Raw genomic sequence first — 22,282 nt, 5'->3', positions numbered from 1 at the left:
ACTTGGAGAGAGCATGAGGATAATAAGGCAGGATGGGAGGAGCAGGTGCAATGGAGGAGGTGGGAGGCAGGCGGCACAGCAGGGAAAACCGAGAGAGAGAGGGAGGGAGGAACAGACACAGCACGCTCCTGTTCCTCCAAATCGTGTAGAAATACAAACAAAATAAAAGACATGGCAGAGCGACACCTCAGCTCAGCACCAAACTGTAAAACTTTAAGTTTGAGGTCAAAGTCTGCTTTATTGCCAATTTCTCCACATGTCAAGACACACAAAGAGATCGAAATTACGTTCCCACTATCCCACGGTGACAAGACATAGTACACAATATACATATATACAAGTAAACAACACAAAAAGTAAAAACATACTTTTCTAACAAATGCACTGCGTCTGCAAGTGCTAAATATTTCTTTTGTAGCTGTAACGTTAAACAGTGGAGCTTTCCGCACTTTGGTGATATTTCTCACTCCAGCCAAGAAGCTAATCATTGATGGTTAATTATTCAACACTGATCAAGAGATTTGTCAAGAGGAAAACAAAGTGAAAGTACTGCACCTTCACAGTTGGTTCACACTAGTGCTGTCCGATGCGAATAAAATCTTATATCCCGATATTGGCAATTTCATATCCCGGTGATGATGTATGTCCTACCCTATATATTATCTCTTTAAATCACATTGATGAATGTCAATTTTCCTTTACCGTTTCTATATTTATGCATGAAACACATTTGTAATACAGAAAACACATTAAAATAAATAAATCAATAAATAAATGAAAAGCACAATTAGCAACTGATTAATGTCTACTATAAAAAAAAAAAAAATCTCAACCTCTGTATTGTGAGGCGGGCGTGCTAACCAGTGCATCACCATGCATAATTTCAACCCTATAATAACACTACAAACAATACAGGCTTATAGTTTAAGATGTTAGGATGTATATTTTTAGTATATTGCACAGCGATAGTCCAAAGCAAACTCTTTGCATGCAAAGACACTTCACAAAAGGAAAGCACCTTTTATTGGTCGGAATGAAATCAGAGTCAGAAAATGAAAGGAACATTACTTTCGAGCGTTGTTCTCTGCAAATTATTGGATGTTACACTGTCCCTTGACAAAGTGGCTTTTGGAGACTAAAATCAATCCTATGCTTAGCGATTTGGATGAAACCCATTTAATGAGTTCACCAAGGGATAAATCACTTCTGAGACTGAAAGGATGACAGCAAATGGTTTAATAGGCTCCATTCCAATACTAAATTGTTAAGCTTGATCAACCTTGATGACGTCTTCCTCCATCTGTTCACACAATGTGCAGTTCAGAAATAAAAAACACCAAGCATAAGATGCTTTGAATTAGCAACACTTTGATTTAAAAGAGTTTATTATCAGCAGCTAACACATTTAACACTCCCCCGACAGCAAGGTGCGTGAAATACATTTTGTTTGAATGTTCTGTCACAGGAATTCATCGACCAATACAGTTGGTTGCAACTACTCTGTAATATTGTAATTGTGTGTTTGAAAAAATAACAGATGATTTAAGCATGAGGCGGAACCAATGTTCAGAAATAATACCTTAATAAGCGGAATACATATAATGAAACCTCCTATGCCCAAATATGGTCAAATTCATTTATTTCCACAAATGGAGACTAATGGTCCATCTCCGCCTAGTCTGTAATTTGTACGCAATTTCAGCCAATTTAAAGCAGTGAAAATAGCTAGAAAACAAATGAACACTGTGTCGTCGCATAAACGTTACTTATCATCCATTTACTCAAAGTAACATTTATGCTCATTGCTTCAGTTCTTCTAAATAATGCATCCAATAACCACTGGCTTTTAGAAGATATCTAAATGACATTCCATTTCACTCCAGACAAATTAAAATGATTATTTCATGGAGCCATCTCTGACTACCATTATCCATCTATGTAATTATATTAAGTACCTTGTCAACGTGCTGCATAATCGGGTCAAATAATTTCAGTTATTTTCAACTGTACATTTGCATATGAAATTACTTCCAACAAAATGATTGTCATTTATTGTGTTCTTTGCGACAACTCGTTTGACTTGAGGACAATAGGAACCAAAGTGAAGTCAGTCCTGTTGGCAAACACTAATATGGTTGTTTAATGGGTTTTCCAACAATGTGCCTTCCAAGTCATTCTCCAGAATAAAAATGACATCTTCAATGTGTACATGGTTTGAGCAACAGCACTTATGTCCCTGCCTGCCCTCTCGCAGACTGACAATGGACATGATGTCACTAAATTGCCAAAGCAGCGAGGCCAAATGAATAGCAATTGCAAGTCTTCGCTGCTGACAGTCGGTACCCTCAAGCCCACTGTTAAAGGTAATCCAGGTCGACTGGACTATAGCGCTTGCTTGTTTCACTCAATACACTGTGCTGTCAATACAAGTGGCTGGATGGCAAAGATTGTCAACACCAACGGTGGACGAAATCGGCTTACGTGGAGTCCTTCCACACTTGGAACTGGACAGTACCGCTCACAGCCTCTCTTAGGAAGGAACTCGTTTGATACATAACAATTTGGAACGACTTTCACGTGTTATTATTTTCCGTAATGTGAGAGACTGCACAAATGATGAGAGGAAATGAGCCATCAATCATGAGTCTCCTCCCCTTTACGTTGGAGATGAGCATGCATTCATGGAGCCATAGCAGCTGTGAATAGCTGACTGTCATCCCTTCAAAACATAACTGGCACAGTTTAAAGATGAAGGAAAACATGAACGTGCAAGTGCAACTGTCGCCTGTGGGAAAAGTGGAAGGGGGCGGAGCCGACGATAAACAAACGAATGAGGGTAAAAAGCACAAGAATGCATGAGAATATAAAGCATGTGGTGTTTAAACTGCGACAAGAAATACAGCTAAGTGGGGCACCCTGAGCTGATGTGCAGATGGAAATGCAATTATATGATAACTCGCAGTATAATGCAATTCTGTGGGACAATTTGATTGTGCTCTAAAATGGCGATCCAGTCAGACCGCATTTGTCAACACCATTAGTAACAGAATACATTTCTTTCCAGCTCTTTCTTCGCTTGGGTGAGGGAGATCGACCGTTGTTTGATGACATTATGATTAGAAAGGTTAAGGAGTTAATTTGGACTGCTGCGCCGTTCATTTTGGTTTTATGAAGACCCTACCAAGAATGGGGCCTTCTGTTGTTGCTTTCATCTTAACTCACTTCCAGCTTAGTACAAAGTGATGTTTGACATCAATTCTCATCAATGGCAGCCCAGTACAAAAGTGATGTTTGACGTCTATTCTCGTCCACGGCAGTGAAGGAGTTAAAGTCAATCCAAATATTTCTTTATACTAATATGTTCTGTGCAGCCCAACTTGTCAACACACAGTTGTTAATGTTTTGTTTGTGGAATATGAATTAAACCACTTGTTTTTATCCATCCCAGAGGGCAGCCATTTTGCCACTTGCCGTTGACTGAAAATGACATCGCAGTTCCCTCAACCAATCACGGCTCAGCATTTTTCTGAAGCTGATTTGACTGATTTGGAAGCTGAGACGTCAGCGGCGATCCTATACATGCTGATGATTCCTTTTCACTAGCTATTATTTTAGTTTTTGTGTATAAGTTATTTATCATAGTCGCCATTCACGCCTGTAGCGTTTAGTGTCTGTAAACAGGTCAATGTGGACAGCAGCCCCATCAGTTACACTGACATTTACCATTAGCCAGCCTGTCATGCTGAGAGATTAGCTTCTTGTGCACTGCTACTTTAAAGCTCTGGGGAAGAGGAAAATAGGGATGAAATTCAACCAAATATATTTGGGTGTGACGGTCACCATTAATAACTGTCTGCAGTAAACGGACTCCGTCTATAGAGTGCTTTTCAAATAAAACAAATTTACAAATTTATATTCAAGCACTGAGGGCAAACTGTCCTGCGATGAAGTCGCTACAAGTCTACTTTTTTGCCAAGCGCAGGTCTAAAGCAAAGCGCAGTCTAACTTTGCACATGGGTGGACTTTTCTTTTACTGGATAATCTCAGAGACTTTGCACAGGTAGAATTGGGCAAAAGAGGACATTTGCGTCATTGTGTGGCATCGTGGGATGGAACAAGCCGACTCCAGGGCAATACAGCAATAAACTGAATAAATCACATGGTGGGTATTCAATCTGCTACTTTTGTGTGTGCTATCCAAGCCAAATTACTGATACTTAGACTTTTTGTTTTATTATCCTAATATAATTTTATTGGTCTTAAAAGGCATTGTGCTCTCAATCTCCTAACCTTGAAGAATCTTCCGTTCTAATGATGTTCTGATTACATAGAGCATGAACTCCTCACATTTGCGTATTCACAATGCAGGCCTGCTGAATGAGCTCATCACATGATTTGAGACAGAAAGACAAAGCACATTTAGTACTGTAACATACAAAATACAGATTTTCCAATGACCTACTCAATTAGTTGAATTTGGTTGCTGTTATGGGAAGAAAATGATCTCTGTGACACAAGTATGATATTGTTGTTCAGGGCTGGACAAAAGAATGTGTTTTCTTTTGTGTATTTAAAATAGTCTCAATTATTTACTGCATGACTTTGTGGTATACGTTTTTGTTCACACTTAAAGTATACGTACAGAACAAGAATGTGTTTCCATTTTTTAAATTTTGTAAAAATGATTCGAGACCACACAATACTGTTTTGGGGTTATCAAAATGTTCTCTCTCACTACAAATGCTTAGTTGCACTGTTTCACCTTAGAAAACACTGTCCTCTAGTGGTTCAAAGAAGGATTGCTGACAGGTTGAAACTACACGAAACAAAAAAAATGTATCAAATACCCTTTATTTGGTTGTTATTGTCATTTTTTGTCTACCATTGTCGATGTATCTATTTATTTAAACTTTTGCAAGAGAACACTTTCTGCAGAACTTTCTCAAAAAAGGCTAATCATCTCAATGCATTATGATAATATTATTGTCAGAGAGAGAGAGAGAGAGAGAGAGAGAGAGAGAGAGAGAGAGAGAGAGAGAGAGAGAGAGAGAGAGAGAGAGAGAGAGAGAGAGAGAGAGAGAGAGAGAGAGAGAGAGAGAGAGAGAGAGAGAGAGAGAGAGAGAGAGAGAGAACACTGCATGATGGGTATTTTTATAATGGCAAAATCTCAGATTGTGGTGTGGGGGGTGGGTTGCACAGTATAGTAAGGTTTCTGCACAGTACTGGTTGACTGTACAGTCACGTGGTACAGCTTCGGTTCTGATGCTGCTGTTGCTGGAAAGCTTAGTGCAGGCTGGATGACAAAAAGGGTCCTTTAACAGGGAACTGGATTGGTAATCGTATCACTTTCTTGTACTGGGGGGAGGGAATAATAATAATCACATGGTAGAAGTCACCATTATTATGCCATCAGATAAAAAAATATACATTATATATATCTAGTTTAGGTTGTGCATTTGTACCTAACTTGCGTGTTAGTATGTGGACTGTGCAGTAGATATTCTTTACATGGTTTTAAATATTTCAGAATTGAAGACAAATAAAAATATTTAAAATATTCACCTTCAATGAAGCAAAACAAATTTTCTAATTTGATTCTGATGATGAAAGCGACATTATCTCCTCTTGGAAATACTAAATTCAAAGGTAAAACTGTTATATTATATGCACATGGCTGTCACAATATATAAAGGATACATTGATTTAATATAGTTCATCGAGTCCTATTTCCTATTGGGCAATCAAGCACTAGCCAGCCCTTACATCAACACGCAATCGCGTTGCTAGGCTCGAAATCTTTTGTCCCAGGCTGTCATTTACGGAAAAGAGGAGAGGAACTGCGGGTGTTACATGTTCCCGTGTTATCTTACTCCCCGTCTCGAGTTACGACTGTTGTGGTAAAGCGAGTTGCGCAGTTTTGCGTTTCGCGACTGCAGATACGGCACAAGCGACTTGGAACTCTCCTAATTGCAAAACTGTTTAAATTATCAGTAAAAACACTGAACGAAACGTCTCGTTTGCATTTCCGATTGGCTAACTTTGAGTTCAACAAGTCTCTGGTCTTAGCTCCAACTGCTCCATTAACCATATAAAGTACGTACCTTCTCCATCACACCAGAGGTTACATGGTGTAGTGGTTGGCACTCTGGTCTCGCACCCCAGCGACTCGTGTTCGAGTCCCAGTGGGACCCGAAAAATATTTTATTATGGAAAAAGTGCACCTGCGTGAAAAGTTTTGGCTCTTGCAGAACATGAAAATAACCAAAATCTTTTCACGCACGTGTGTTTAAAAAGAGTAACTTGGAAAACATATTGGAACGCGGCCCCGAGGACTAGAGCTTGACACCTGTGACCTTTGACCATGATATTTCCCTAATAAAGTGGCCTGTCATTAGGTACACTTGAAAATGGCGGTGTACCTAATGGAGTGTCCGTGTGATTCCCTCGTTAAGTGCACCTGCGTGAAAAGTTTTAGCTCCTGCGGAACGTGAAATGAGCTAAAACTTTTCACGCAGGTGCGCTTAACGAGGTAACTTGGAAAACATATTGGAACGCGGCCTCGAAGACTAGAGCTTGACAACTGTGACCTTTGACCATGATATTTCCCTAATAAAGTGGCCTGTCATTAGGTACACTTGAAAATGGCGGTGTACCTAATGGAGTGTCCGTGTGATTCCCTCGTTAAGTGCACCTGCGTGAAAAGTTTTAGCTCCTGTGGAACGTGAAATGAGCTAAAACTTTTCACGCAGGTGCGCTTAACGAGGTAACTTGGAAAACATATTGGAACGCGGCCTCGAGGACTAGAGCTTGACAACTGTGACCTTTGACCATGATATTTCCCTAATAAAGTGGCCTGTTATTAGGTACACTTGAAAATGGCGGTGTACCTAATGGAGTGTCCGTGTGATTCCCTCGTTAAGTGCACCTGCGTGAAAAGTTTTAGCTCCTGCGGAACGTGAAATGAGCTAAAACTTTTCACGCAGGTGCGCTTAACGAGGTAACTTGGAAAACATATTGGAACGCGGCCCCGAGGACTAGAGCTTGACAACTGTGACCTTTGACCATGATATTCCCCTAATAAAGTGGCCTGTTATTAGGTACACTTGAAAATGGCGGTGTACCTAATGGAGTGTCCGTGTGATTCCCTCGTTAAGTGCACCTGCGTGAAAAGTTTTAGCTCCTGCGGAACGTGAAATGAGCTAAAACTTTTCACGCAGGTGCGCTTAACGAGGTAACTTGGAAAACATATTGGAACGCGGCCCCGAGGACTAGAGCTTGACAACTGTGACCTTTGACCATGATATTTCCCTAATAAAGTGGCCTGTTATTAGGTACACTTGAAAATGGCGGTGTACCTAATGGAGTGTCCGTGTGATTCCCTCGTTAAGTGCACCTGCGTGAAAAGTTTTAGCTCCTGCGGAACGTGAAAGAAGCTAAAACTTTTCACGCAGGTGCGCTTAACGAGGGTCACTTGGAAAACATATTGGAACGCGGCCCCAAGGACTAGAGCTTGCCAACTGTGACCTCTGACCATGATATTGCCCCAATAAAGTGGCCTGTTATTAGGTACGAGGTAAAAAAATAAAATAAATAAATAAGAAAGTGTAGCGAACGATTCGGTGAACGATTCTTTTGAACAAATCTTTTGAGTGAATTGATTCTAAATATGCAGTTCACCAGAGAACTGGAATACACATGACTAGTACAAAAGAGTGCAAACGGCCAAGACCTAATAGGTTGGAATAGTCAACTGGTTATTGATGCAGGCTTTTGCTCGGTATGATCGTGGTTCGATCCCAGGTGCGACTACATACCTGTGTACTCTTTTAGAATTTGAATCTCACTTTGTTTAAGTGGACGCACATCCAATCCATTTATTTATTCATTTTTCATTCATTTGTTTGTTTTTTTACTTCGTGTAGTGTACCTATTGAAGTGTTCATGAGGTGTACCTAATCACAGGACCTAAACAAGGAATAAAACACCAGACAAGATTGAAGATTCAAGAATTTTTATTTGCCATGCATGCCAAACAAGGAATTTGACTTCGGTACATCACAGCATCGGTTCAACATTTAGGTGACTAACAACACTCAGGACGTGTGAAAAATGACAATTACGCTCAAACATCCCCTGATCTTAGACTCCCAGGAGGGCAAGGAAAAACTCAAGTTTTAACATAAATGTTTTTTAAAATAATAATAATAAAAATAATTTCTAAACCAGTGATTTAATGTGAAATTGCAGTAGATATATTGGATAACAATATTTAGGCGGATATATATGCATACACGTTATTTAAAAACTACTATAAGTGTTATAAAATCAAGATTACTCAGAGAAGCATAATCTCCCCGTTGTTGCATAACGGCGCATAAATTCATGCAATAAAGTTAACCGTTAGGTTGGAGAAAACGTGCATGAAAGAAGTGGTGTTCAATATAGCTCATTGGTTAAGGCTCGCCTCCAAGTACCCTTATTTCTTTGCCGTCACGGGTTCAAGTCCCGATGATGACTTTTCTATTGTTTTTTTTATAGTGTTTGCTATTTTTTGCAGCCAGTCGGAAATGCAAACCAGACGTTTCGTTCAGCGTTTTTATTGAGAATTTGAACAGTTATGGAATCAGGGAAGTTCCAAGTCGCTGTGACGAATCTGCAGTCGCGAAACACAAAACTGCGCAACCCGCCTTACAATAACAGTCGTAACTCGAGACGGGGAGCAAGATAACATGGGAGCAATTTGACATGTCACACCGGCGCTTGACAGCTGCAAACCAATACCTGTTTGCAACATCATAATACTGATAATGTAATCATAATAATAGGTGAGGGGAGGGGTGCGGGCGCAGCGTGTCTTAAATGGGAAATTTGTTGGGCAACTGGCGATTCAAGGAGCCGAGCACGGTGGAGGAATGCGACTCGACGTGGGGTTCGGACTCGGAGGGCGACGAACCGGTAGCGGAGGAGGACAGCGGCATCTCGGAGAGCGTCAGCCCGGCGGAGAACGAGTGGGCAGTCGGAAGCAATGGAGACTCGGCCCTGAAGGTGCCAACACGTTATATCATGACACAGAAAGGGCTTCTTTTTCTTTTTTCTCTCACATTACATATTACTGTAGACAATAACGGTGGGCGGAGCCTACTATATGGTCGACGACAGCTTTTTGTTCATCTTACTGTAAGGTGGATAGACGGAAGACATTATGATCGCTTGCACAATAAAGATATCCTTGCCGTTATACCAAATATTCTTTCTTTGCAAAATAATAATGCTCAATTTTGATTGACAAGTGTTCATTTAACAAGAAACATTTTGCAGTAGCCTAGAACCTTTCAGCATTATAATATAATGTGTGAAAACATTTTGTGATTATGACTTACAAAATAGGAAGGGTCTCCAATGTCACAGTTTTACACCACAGCAAATTACAAACATAATATCTATAAGAGTATTGCATACCCACATTTGAGTGTTTAATACCTTGGCATGGGTAAAACATTAAATGCAGCTCTTGTATTAAGATTATTATAAATTGTTGTATTATGCAAGTGGTCATAATTTTGTGGCTGTACTGTGCATTAGGTACACTGATCTATTACTGGCCTAGTCTGTATTCCTCATTCCAAAAAAGGTAACTGAAACTTGCGTTCCGGAAGCTCTATTTGTGTGGTGTCCTTCCCTGAATCATGCTGATGAATTGGTCTTCACTTTCTTGCATCCATGTCATCAATATGCGTGCAATGTGATGTAACTGAATTGCAAAATTTGGATGTTTCTTTAGTTGCTTTCTGCTGTTTCGCTCTTTGTTTCATTTGTCACTTTTGTTTCTTGTCTTGTGACAGGCGAAAACGACCAAATGTAAACTAGCGCATTATTAGTGATTTAAGACAAAAATGTTTGCATTGTATTAATGCAAACATTTGTTAGCATTGAACAAAACTACTACCAGACCTCCACAGAGGCTTGAATATCGCTGGATGAAAAATTAACCAGCGAGCTATGGCAATGACATTATTATATACTATATGATTTTCAAGAATTTCTCTCATTCTCTTTCCTATGCAGTTGACTGACTCTCCTGAGTTTCTTCCAAAGATGAAGAGAAGTTTTTACGCTGCCAGAGATTTGTACAAATACCGCCACTGCTATCCGGTAAATGCAGACACAAACACAGTAATGGCAATTTGTTTGCTAATGGTTGGTTAAGAGGCACAACACAGTTGCAGTTCTGCAATTTATTTTTATAAGTGGGTGACCCTCAGCCATTTGTTTTACTTGAGATGTAACTCGACTACGCTTATAAGGAAAAATAGGAAAACAATAAGGGGGGGAAAAAACTTGCAAGAAAAACCACAAAATCAAGCTGCACGAGATAAAGTTACAGCCACAAATGAGAATCCATGATAGAGTGAATCTGAAATATTAAAACCTCGAAATAGCCAGGCAACATTGGATTTAACTCCAAGATAACCATTTAAATACAACTGAGCCGAGTGGGAAACTTAGACACTGGCTGATAATATAATAATGGCTTTGTTGTGTATGTGTGCCTGCAGAATTACAAAAAGTCCCGGCAACCCAACGAGTACCGCAACCTACGGTTCTACCTGAACAAGATCCCACTTGTACCTGACGGTGAGACGGACACGTAAATACGCAAACAATAGAGTGAAGCAATGTTGACTCTGGCAATATTGTGCTACATTTATTTGGCTCAGGTATCTACATAGAAGAGATTTTGACAAGGTGGAGAGGTGATTATGACAAGCTGGAGCACAATCACACCTATATTCAGTGGTAAGTAAGACATTTTCCTTAGTCGTGATATTTTGTAAATGTTTTTTTTTTTTTTTCTTCACTTGCTGGGTGGAAGGCTGTTCCCATTACGAGAACAAGGGCTAAACTTCTACGCACATGAACTGACTCAGGATGAGATTAAAGTAAGACACGTATCACACAAAACTTCAGTAACACCACACACATGAATTGCCATTCATGACTCCTTTCAGGAATTCCAAAGCACTCGAGAAGCCAAGCGGAGGTTCTTGGCAGCTTACTCCCTGATGTTGGACTTTTACGGCATCAAACTTCTCGATAAGAGCGGAAATGTCGCTCGTTCTTCCAACTGGCAGGAACGCTTCCGTCACCTTAATGAGTAAGTCAGGTCATGTTTTAACATTTTGAATGTTAGCGACGTAATTTGCTGGTCCCCAAACCAATTTTTCCACCATGGTAGCACAGATTGAAGCAATTGTCTCTTTTGTGAAGGTCACAGCACAACTACCTGCGCATTACTCGCATTCTGAAGTCGCTGGGAGAGCTCGGCTACGAGGCCTTCAAAGCGCCATTGGTGCGCCTTTTCTTGGAGGAGTCGCTGCATCGCAACACGCTTCCCAACATGCAACACAGCATCCTGGAATACTTTGTATACACCATCCGCCGGCCGGCCGCCCGCCGACAGCTGCTACGCTACGCCCGCAAGCACTACAGGCCTGCTCACGCCTTCCTCTGGGGTCCTCCATCTAAGAGGTCCAAAGCTAGAAGTGGAGATGCCGGTGCTAGTACGGGGGCCGGGAGTAGCGGGATCCGAGCACCTGCTCCCACACCCGAACCGCAGAGGAGGGGGGAGATGAGCGCCATCCTTGCCTCTGCATGTAGCGAGACAATTTTGTCTTACCATGATGCCACGGATGTGGCCGGACAGAACCTGGATGGATATACGCAACTGGGCTCCAGCATGCATGGACTGGAGGGGGCTCTTATTATCATGCTGGAGAGGAGTGATTACAATGAGGCTGTTCCTTTGTAAGGTGCCAGTTGTCTGCTTTGACTCATATCGGCTTTTAGAAGTAAAGTTGATATGTGAAGAAAAACTGCTTGTATACAAACAATAGGAAGAAAGTAAATTAAGACATTAGTCAGATTAGCGTATTACTCGTTGTTAGGGTAGAAAATCATAAGGGCTTATAATATATACACACACAGACACACACACACATATATATACTATATGAATGCTGTTGATTAATTTAAAACATGCTCGAGAATCTTGGCTAGGATGAGACAATAAAATAAGACCACATGTGGACAAAACACCCAAACCATGTGAAATGGTGGAGGCCTCTATCAGGGACATTGAAACACAAGACTAAAGGCCTTATATTTTTGTCAGCCAATGTGGTTGCTGATGTTTTGGAGCACCTGAGAAGCAGGTGCTTGCCATGCTTGATCCACTGATACAATTAATCAAACCCTGAAACTGGAGCCACAGTAGGAACCAGGATGAAGTATACTCTGTGTGACAATGTGAAGTGAGATTTCAGGGAGAACCTTTCTATTATTTCTTATCAAACTCAGTAAAACAGTTGTGCAGAGTAGGTTAAGAACACATAGCAATACTTGATCAATTCTATATATTTTAGAGTAGTGAGAAATTCAGGTTTTGCCCCTGAATGCTGTTAAATTAGTTGGTGCAAATCATACTCCTTACAAACCCTCCGCAAAGACATTCATGTGACTCACTGGTATTTGTAGCCATTTAAAATAGGCCACGCCTTTTTAGTGACATCACTAAACTGTACCGTCTTTATAAAAAGATTAATGCAATAAATAAAGTACAGGTCAATAATACACAAATAGCCAAATGTACATTATGTGACTCACAAAACCTTCTGCGTGCTTGATGCACCTAAAAGTCGTATTATTTCCGCAACATGTCATATTTAGTGCCTGGCCTACAGGATTTATTGGTGTGATTGAAAATAGTAAGTAGGTAAACGTGTGACAAATTACAATTATAAGCATAATAAAATATTGGTAAATCCTAATCACCCAATGAAAGGTTAAAAAGTGTTACCAATCATATTTATTCACATGAACAATTTACATATCCTTAATAAAGTCACGTATTTGTAAAGTACTGTACAGTACCTTTAAATACCAACAACACTAACACATTATCTATGGTGTTTGTTTTGTCAAATATAGTATACTGTATATCTTTTTTGAAAATAGAAAAATAAAATAGTACCGCGATTGTGAATACAAAAAAAAAATCAGAATTTTTAATAGCATTACCCAAATAGTATTGGGCACAATTCTTGGCAACTGGTGGCAATAACAGGCCTCAAATTGAGTAATGTGTGATGTGCTCAACTTTTTGGACAATTTTTGTTTTCGTGGTAGAAACGTATTAAGTGTATGGTCAGATTGCCAATAGAGACTACAAGTGCAAGCTATACAATTTAAAACACAATGAAGTTTAAAATGAATATGTGTACATTTCATTAATTAGTCGTTTTTAGGGAGGCTATGTATATGACAACCCGACTGTGATAGTGAATTGCGTGTGAACAATATGAGCCCATAAATGTGAGTTTTTAATATGCTATTATGAGGGTATAAATGCACTTAAAAAAAACGTTTAATTTTTTGCGTGAGCAGCGCCTTATGCTGGAGTGATAACATTTGTTACTCTATCTTAACCTCTATTGCGTATTTAAATGTACTTGGTCCTGTATAAGGTTGGCGTGGTCACGATTTTGAGGTTTTTCCTAGGACCGAAAGCGTGTTTTTTTTCCCTCAGCCAGACAGGCCTTCTCAAATAGAATTTGGCAGACGCTTATGTTTGTAAAGAAATGCCTTCACCGACTTCCTGACTAGTGTTCTTCCTGCTGGGTGACAAGGTCGCAGCCATGCATTTGATGAAATTGTAAAGCTAACTTTTCAGGTGAAATATATGTTCATATGGGCTAAACTATTTGACTTTTTAAGCATACTGTGTGTATTATCTACTGTATGTGGGTATGTGTTGCGGGTACGTGTGAACGTAATATATCTATAAAGTGCCTCTTTTGTATTAAATTGGTGTCTAAAATGGTAGTATTTCCCAAATCACTTCTTGTTTTTTTTTATATAGAATACATATGTATATACTGTACATTTAAAAATGTGTGGAAATTGGAGAAAACATCTTGTAGTTTGTATTTGGTTCATTTAATGATTGTTCCATGTTTCACTATTGTTATATTAGTACTTCCTGGACTTTACAGTATACTAAGCTTATGTAAGGCACAATAATTCAAAATGATGCACAGATAATGAAATAAAAATTGGGCGTGTAGATGAAGGTTTTGTTTGCTTTTCTTCGTGCAAATGTACCATTTTAGGACGTTTCATAAAACCGTATCTAGAGCTCACAGCAACTTTGGGACATATTATATAATCAAATTGCATATATATATACTGAATGCTTGCTGGTTCCTTTATACCATTTGTGTGTGCTTGGCCAAGAGAATGCCATGTGTCTCTAAATTGACACTTTCCTCTGAGTTGTTGCCCAACAACAGATGGCATCTCCATGTGCTTCCTGTCTTCTTGTCCTTCATTTCCTGCTAGCAGTGTGCTGCACCTTAAGCAGTTGTTTTAACAATCTTCTTTTTACTCTTAGTCCTGCGTTAGATAACCCCAAAATGAAACATTGCTTAGGTGCCTCATGGAGACTTGGGCCAAAGTAACAAGTCAAGATCATTAGCACATTTCAAGGTCATTATGCATCATTATGCTTATGTACCTAGAGATGACACAATTATCATCTTTACTGTTATATGATCACATTTTAGTTTAAAAAAAAAAACTAAGTATAGACTCTGAAAGTACTGCAAGTATTGTATTTTATTTAGAAGACATAACTCAAATTAGATCTAAAACTTTGTACTTTCTGCACATTAGAAATTGCAACAGCAACAATTGAAGTTAATTCTCATGCATGCAAGATTGCACAAAAAAGAGCAATGATACAATTCATAGATTCCTTTATATTCATCACATTTGAATTTGTATAATTGATACAATATGGCATTCTTGCAAAGCATATAAAAACACAATTTGTCAACCCACCCTGAAAAGGGCTTTAAGTGCCTTCTGAACCAATGTAAAGGGCTCAAACATGAACATTATATTCTCTAAATAAACACGAGAGAGCAAGTATGACATTAGCTGAACATACACTATGTGACTACAGTGTGACTTGTTCCAACCAGCGAAATAAATAACCACTGATAGGATATCTTTGGTCCCACCAGTTGCTGAATTCCTGAGCCATGCAGTGCAAACAGCCCCACTCCCGGCCACCAGGGGGTGGATGCCGAGAGTGTAGGATGTTTACACTTCCTGCAACTCAGAAGTCATTGCATTTAAAAAATGTAGGGGAGGAAGAAATACAATAAAATTAGTTCATGAGGTGATACGGGTCAATATTGTGGGAATAAGATGTCCCCTAGTTTTTCCATGACCACTGAAGACTCTTTAAACAAAAGCTGCAAGAAGCATGGCACGGTATGATGGATGTGGCCGTAAGGTTGTTTGTAATAATGGCACGCCTACTTCCTTCCTTCCTTCTTCCATGTCTGTGGTCCTGTGGTGTGTTACACAGCGCCACTAATGTGCACAGACGTCAATCAATATCTCAACTGCTTTTTGGTCTTGTCTCTCAAGAGGACGAGGCTGCTCATTATTTCCGCTGGCCGGTTTGTTTCGGATTTTACTTTTGATATTCGCTTTTGCCCGCTTTGACAATTTGAAAGCAGCAGTATCGTGCCTCGCTTGGCTGAGAGCAGTCTGCCAAATTGTCAAACATGCTCAGCAATCCGGGACCATCCTGCTGTCGACGGAAATAGAGCCCTAAAACAGAGACTGCGATTTTATCTCTAGGACAGTGGCCACTTGTTTTGGTCAACAGCAGTAGGTATGCATTTCACATGTAGTTAGTTATCCAGGATCAAGTGTCCAGGTATCAACATGATGGTACTAGCAGGTGGCTGCTGCAAACATCCGACTGAAAGCCCCAAGACCCAACACCAGCTTCCAGTCAAGGATGTTTACAGTAGCCCTGACTGCCAAACAACTTGGTAAAGCTTCGAAAAAGTATCAGTAGACAACAGGCTTAACAATATGAACAGTTTTTGTGACTTGTGAGGTATCCTATCCCATGACTGGATCGGTTTGGGCCGCTGCTCCCTTTGGCTCACGCAGTGTAGAAGCCTGAAAGAAACGACATGTCTTGATCATTTGTCTTGACGAGAGAAAACAATTGCATTCCGTACATTTTTACATGCACTATTAATGACCACCCTGGAGCAAGAGTGACACTCTAATTCTTGTGTTGCTGAAATAAGAGACGGGCTTCTTTGGGAAATCTTTAAGACACCTTTCATTAACCTCTGTTGAAACGTCATCAGGTCAATGAGAGATGAATGAGATGAGAGGAGATGAGAGGTGGTTCCTTTCACAAGTAGGAAGGGACAGCAAATAAATTGGACTCCTATTGCACAACGAGACTGTGCTTTAAAAAGAGCATCAACCATAAAAGGTTACTTGAGGTCAAGTTGGTGACCTCTGCCCTAGACATTTTAACAAACAAGTTCAATAAAAATATCTTCTTTTCCAGATGGGTGAAATCCAAATATGCGTATTGCATTAGCCATTAGTCCAGCACAGTTGTTGGTTTCCACGATGGCTTTTCCCTTCACATTGTTGTCCGGTAAGCAAGCATCCTGTCAGCATGTGACATTCCACAGCCTTCAACTCCCATCCCACACACAGACACATACTGTATTTACCATGTAAACACCTCAACTTGTGTTTAGCCATCATGCTCACTCCCACAGCTCAGCACTAACACACACAACAAAATCCAATTACATTTCACACGCAAATGATTATAAAGAACTCCCATCGCGTTCTCTTTGACCTCCACATGAATACACAAACTGCAGTTCCTGTTTCGGTTCAGAGTCTCCTTCACGTTGACTACTGTGTCTGTCCAAATATACAGCATGCCTCTTCTGCTGGAATGTATTAAATACAGTGGGTATTTGTTCTGCAGGTCAACCTCCATTGTTGTGATTTGAGAAAAACATGCATTTTAATTGTCCCAGACTGAAAAAAAAAAATGCATGAAATGAAAAGTTTTTCTAACTGCACATGGAACATCCTGACCTCTACAGTAATCATTCAAAAATAAGTTTGATTGTTTTAATGATCTATTTCATGGCAGGAGAGTAAATAGAGGAATACGCTTGCTGGGGTTTTCAATCTTGTTCCTCGAGGGCCAGTTTCCTGGATGTTTTATTTGTCTTCCTCCCTCCTTTTATATGTTCAGGATGGTTATCCAGCTTCTGCAGGTCTTGCTAATTATCTGGTCATTGAAATACAGTGAGCAGAACTACAGTTTAGCCCAACTAGTTCATCAACAGCAGCATCCACCTTCAAAACAGTGGTAGTTACTGTCATTACAAAAAAAAAAGATACATGACACTATCACAAATCCCACTACTTCTGCTACATTTGAGTTGCAAAACAACTCTGAAAAACTACAGAATAACATTGAACTTCATTTCCGACATACAAGGTTTCAAGATTATAAATGACACATAATAGAGTAGGTGATTCACAACTGACATCATGACTGCTGACCGCTTGAATGAGAATGAGACCCTAATGACAAGGTATTCATGATTCTAACATTGCCCAATCCTGTTTTGAAATGCTACATGAGCAACAATCACCAAGAGAAGCTCTTTAATGAGGTAGAAAGTTTTTAGACAGCCGCCGTCCTGTTCCTCTTTCTGCTAACTAAAGAGCACTCAACTTTTTGTCCCTGATTGTCTGACTGCACTTAACTCCAAGCAGAGGCCTCTGTGAAAAGTCCTAATGGGTGCTTGACAATGCATTGAAAACCAAATGGCTCGGGAAGAGAATAGCATGTTCTCTACGTGTTCGCAGCAGGCTGTCGGTTTACCTTCACATGCATAAGACTCAAGTGCATAACGCTTCAGGTTAAAACGCTCTCTCTCTCTCTCCCCCTTACACACATACACAAAGGTCTCTTGGGGAACAAAGCAAACTTTATCAGAACATTGGATTCCTGCATTCCTCAGATTCTTGGCAACCAGCTAATGCAGAAGGGAGAGAGAGAGACAGAAAGAGAGAGAGGAGGGAGGGGGGTAGTGAAACGGTAAAGGGCACAAGATGGCCGTCCGAGGAAGCAAGCCCTGGTCAAAATTGAGCAGGTGTATGTACTAACCTCTCATTCCCTCGCAGTTTTTGAAAATGTCAACGCAATCTACAGTATCACATAACTGACTGGCGCTGCACAAGAGTGTCAATCAATGATGAATCAAGTTTTGTCTTTTTTTTCTTCTTCAAGCAAAAGTAAATGAGGTTCGAGATACTAAAGTACACTTTAGTGATATTATTACAAAGACACAAAACTATGACTGCTAAACAATCGGAATATGAAGTTCAGCGCCCTTCGCAGACACCATTATGCACTGACCTGCAGCATTTCTCGATTTGTATGGAGAAAGAAAATGTGAAATACAAAGTGCATGGCTTATCACATTCATGCTTTTCATGATTTCAGACGTGTACATTGTTGCTATTGTGCCTTGGAATTATTGCAGACATTTGCAATATTGACGTTGCCCAATATCATGATAACCTTCTTAAAATGACTGATAACTTAGTAAACACAAAACACACTGCAGGTGTCAATGCGCTGTCGTGCAAGGTTGCAAAAATCAAGAATTTAAACTTGCTTGCTGTGTGGTAACTGATTCATTAAAGTGCAATACCTGTTAATTCAGGGGCACACTTTTGCTCTGTGGGTAGCTACTATGACGTCCCCGCAGCTGTTAAAAATGTGTCACCCAGAGTGGTAGCATAGGACACTAGTGGGAACACTTTCAGCACTGTTCAGCCAATTGTTAACCATACCTTCACCATGAATGTTTGGATTTCTAACAATGATCAGTTATTTCAATTTATTTATGTAATACTCTCAGTTATTAACTTTAGCCACTGCACAGTTCTGTCTCTTCCCCGTAGGGAGGATGATGAACAGCACAAGTTGAAGTTGCCATTAATGGGTCAGTGACTTCTAGCTGAGTTACAGTATGTGCCAGAAAAGAACCTTTGATGTCTCACATCTTTTTTTTTTCCGGGTCAGTCATGGAAGACTACCGTAAATTCAGGACTATAAGGCGCACCAGTTAAAACTAGGGAAAATTCTGTTATGTTCATATATAAGCATCATCGGACGATAAGCCGTAGTTGTTTTGAATTGAATTTCTATTACCTGTATTAAACAACCAAACAATTTTCCAATGTCATAAAAATCATAAAAAATCCATAGCTAAGCCGCACCGGACTATGAGACGAACGGTTGTGCAAAAGTGCCAATAACACATATAGAACAAAAACACGGACTTTTCTGTTTTACAAAAACGTAATTGGTAACTTGATTTCTTATAGTAAGACACAAAACCTCCATTCTATTGGTTACAGCTCAGCTTAGTGGGTTTTACATTTACAGGCTTCCTGGAATGGCCTTGATGTCAACAGCATGACTTTCCACAATTAAGCCCAAGGGTATGCAAGAGCATTATGACTCCCTGTACACTTCTACTTATCTTTAAAAAGTGAGCACTTGAAACAACTCACAAAAATACCGCATTGTATTCATTCATTATTGTTCTAGTGGGTTACTGATCATTCCAGTAATATATTGATATAATGTCAACATATGACTCCAAATACAGACACTACACTGTAATACCACCTGAGGTCCAAAACTTTTATATTAAGAAAAGTGTTTCGGCATTTAGCCTTGGGTTTTATGAGATTGATTCAAAGTTTCCATTCTTTATCAGTGAAAAGCTTCCTTTCTTTCTTCACTCAGTTTTCCACCCTTGACAAGTTGACCTTGTCTTGACACCCAGTCCATGTCAGCAATTTAACAGGCCACCGGATATTCCAAACAGCTTCCTGAATACTAACAGAGCTGGTGGCCTGTGTAACCAGAATTTTGATTATTAACACGTTAACTTCTAAAGGATTACAAAGCAGGTTAATGTTCCTTGACTTCCTTTGGATACCTTGCAAAAAAAACCTCTAGTGTCCCCTAAACAGTCAATACTAAAAAGTGTGGTTAGAAGAATTACCCAGTAATTCTTTTCTTCTTTTTTTAAATTGAGTACTTTCAAATATTTCAATAGAAATGTTACCTGTTTTTAAGCAAAAAGAAACATCCTTGGTCATTAAAAGCAAAACTGGAGCTCCAAGGTGATTTGATTAAATTGCTATCAAAGACATAGTCAGAAAGATGACACACCAAAATTGTGAATGGATTTTTTTTTTGGTATTCTACCTTTCAACTAGCCTCCTATTTAGCAATGCTCATTTGTTACATTTTTAGGCTATGGATAAGGCAACTGAAATAGAATTCACCTCACTACTCTTTTCATTCTCCATGGCAAATGCACTCTGGGATGGGCTGAGAATTCGGGAAGTGACTCTTGTCATTTCCATGGCAACACTGAGGTCAACTCAGCGAGGCCGGAGACCCCTCCTCAAACACAGAGGCCCAGAGCTCTGAATCAACACAAACAACCCAGCACACACACACACACACACACACACACACACACACACAGTCAAACTGTAACTAATTGCACTGAAGTTAAGAAGTGCCTGTGAGTTTTAACTGTACACCACATGAAGATTAAAAGCGATGTGACTTTTAACACAACTGCAACGTTGATGGTTATGCATTAGGTTCCGCTGAACAAAATCTGAAATGGTGTAACTGTCCCAAGTAGGCAGTTCTCTTGACTGAGCTTCAGTTTGGTCTTTGGGGGATTATACTAGTACAATTCCATCCCTGCTTCTTCCAAATTCTTATTTGGATGGGTGGGAACCAAAGCAGCAGTCCCAAGGGAGGAAAACGAAGAGAAATTAACAGGCAACACTCTGAAGGTCACGCTCACTGATTTGGTTCCTTACCTGGAAAAATATTGCAGTGATCTTTTGAAATAAAGCCACAGGCAATTACAAGACAAACTAGCCTAAAGAGATTTTTTCAATATTTCAATAACAAATAATATTTGTTTCAATAACAACCAAATTAGAAATGTATTTTGCAAAATGTACAATATAGTTCGTCAAATCAACCAATTTACTAGACAGCAGAAAATGAATGAAGACAACATGACGACATACTATATAACATGAACTTAAAAGTGAATACTTTATATTATTATTAAGATGAGTATTGTCGTCATTATTATTATTATTACAACAATCAAAGAGTTAAACAAACTGAGTGTTAAGTACCAATTCCGGAGGCAACGTTTACTCACCATGATTACTTCTTCACCGACAACAGTTGGGACAGCGGAGCAGCTTTGCTTTAGTGTACATAACGGGATGATACGACAGTTTCCATTCCTTTAAAAGGGTTATTTGAAAGCGATATTAACGTAAAAACATATTTAAGGTTCAAAGACGAACTTCGGTCTTCCGTCAAAGCTGTCTGTCACTTGTCCTTCAAAACTCCACCGTTGAAGGATGAACTGTTTTTCTTTTTGTCGCGTCCTTAAATTGAATTTTCCGGAAGATTTTTTTACATCACGTTTTACCCTAATCCAGCGTTTTATCGGAAATCTTGTGGTCTAAACTGCCAAAGGTTTATGTAGGTGCACGAGTGAAAGGCGTCCTGCCCCTTCTTTCCTACCGGTGTCTAGTTAGCGTTCTTTGCACAATGAGCAATGTTAGCTTCGAAGCTATGCAGCTTCCGGTTGACGTGGTTGTCGTCAAAATAAAATGTTTGTTTTTATAAATTGCACGGGGATGAAACTATAAGAATCAAGGAAAGTTTATTCATCCATCAAAATCTCATATGTTAACTCTGCAAATTTAGATGCTATGGTAAATCTTCGTATACAGTTTGCTTTTATTTTTTTTAATTAATGCGCTTTTCCTGTTAGGCAAGTTAGATTTAACTTGAAGCTACTTCCGGTAGGGTTGACGCACGTAACAAACTCATCGGTCGGACACGAAATGACCCCAAAAGTCTCGTTTAAGAGACAGGTGTACTTCAGATTCGTGAAGACTCTAATATTAAAAATAAATAAAGATGAATATTCCTATAATGCAATCCGAAATACTTTTAGCGTTTTTAGAATTGAATTGCAGAAATTCAAGACATTTTAGTAAATAGATTTGAGCTACACTAGATTCTGCACCACAGTATTTTATTCACTTTATTCCGAAGGTTCTCGACCTCAACATTAACTTTTTAATGAAAGAATGAATGAATCTTATTGATTCATCATGGTAAAATAAGTCTCAGTTAAGGCTACTTAATTAAGTGTGCGCTCATAGCTTACATGTTATGTGTGAAGTTAGTGGTATAGTCTGTAGGTCACCACTGCTGTCAGTG

At 39.5% G+C, this 22,282-nt stretch overlaps 1 protein-coding gene and 1 long non-coding RNA gene across 2 annotated transcripts; one reads left to right on the top strand and one right to left on the bottom strand.

Annotated features, from left to right (window-relative positions):
- Positions 1 to 8,683: 8,683 nt before the first annotated feature.
- LOC133158166 (opioid growth factor receptor-like protein 1) lies at positions 8,684 to 14,122 on the top strand. The gene is made up of 7 exons (XM_061285149.1): positions 8,684 to 9,045; positions 10,066 to 10,152; positions 10,557 to 10,635; positions 10,719 to 10,797; positions 10,874 to 10,940; positions 11,010 to 11,155; positions 11,269 to 14,122. Exons 1-7 carry the CDS (start codon positions 8,860 to 8,862, stop codon positions 11,807 to 11,809), a joined length of 1,185 nt encoding a protein of 394 aa, XP_061141133.1. The 5' UTR covers positions 8,684 to 8,859; the 3' UTR covers positions 11,810 to 14,122.
- Positions 14,123 to 14,655: 533 nt separating this feature from the next.
- Positions 14,656 to 21,773, bottom strand: LOC133158167 (uncharacterized). Its single transcript, XR_009715152.1, has 2 exons — positions 21,201 to 21,773; positions 14,656 to 16,041 (listed from the first exon to the last, which is right to left on the bottom strand). It is a non-coding gene; the product is annotated as an uncharacterized LOC133158167 (long non-coding RNA).
- Positions 21,774 to 22,282: the final 509 nt, after the last annotated feature.

This window comes from Syngnathus typhle, linkage group LG8 (assembly GCF_033458585.1).
Source record: "Syngnathus typhle isolate RoL2023-S1 ecotype Sweden linkage group LG8, RoL_Styp_1.0, whole genome shotgun sequence".
NCBI lineage: Eukaryota > Metazoa > Chordata > Actinopteri > Syngnathiformes > Syngnathidae > Syngnathus > Syngnathus typhle.
The sequence above is the reverse complement of the archived record's forward strand: the minus strand, read 5'-3'. Positions and strand labels throughout refer to the sequence as shown.

What these genes read in the sequence shown, in the direction of transcription:
- LOC133158166 (XM_061285149.1), top strand. Translation starts at nt 8,860, where the DNA reads ATGGGAAATTTGTTGGGCAACTGGCGATTCAAGGAGCCGAGCACGGTG. An exon ending in GATCCCACTTGTACCTGACG is followed by an intron (nt 10,636 to 10,718) that starts GTGAGACGGACA and finishes TATTTGGCTCAG; the next exon opens with GTATCTACATAGAAGAGATT. An exon ending in CGCTTCCGTCACCTTAATGA is followed by an intron (nt 11,156 to 11,268) that starts GTAAGTCAGGTC and finishes TCTTTTGTGAAG; the next exon opens with GTCACAGCACAACTACCTGC.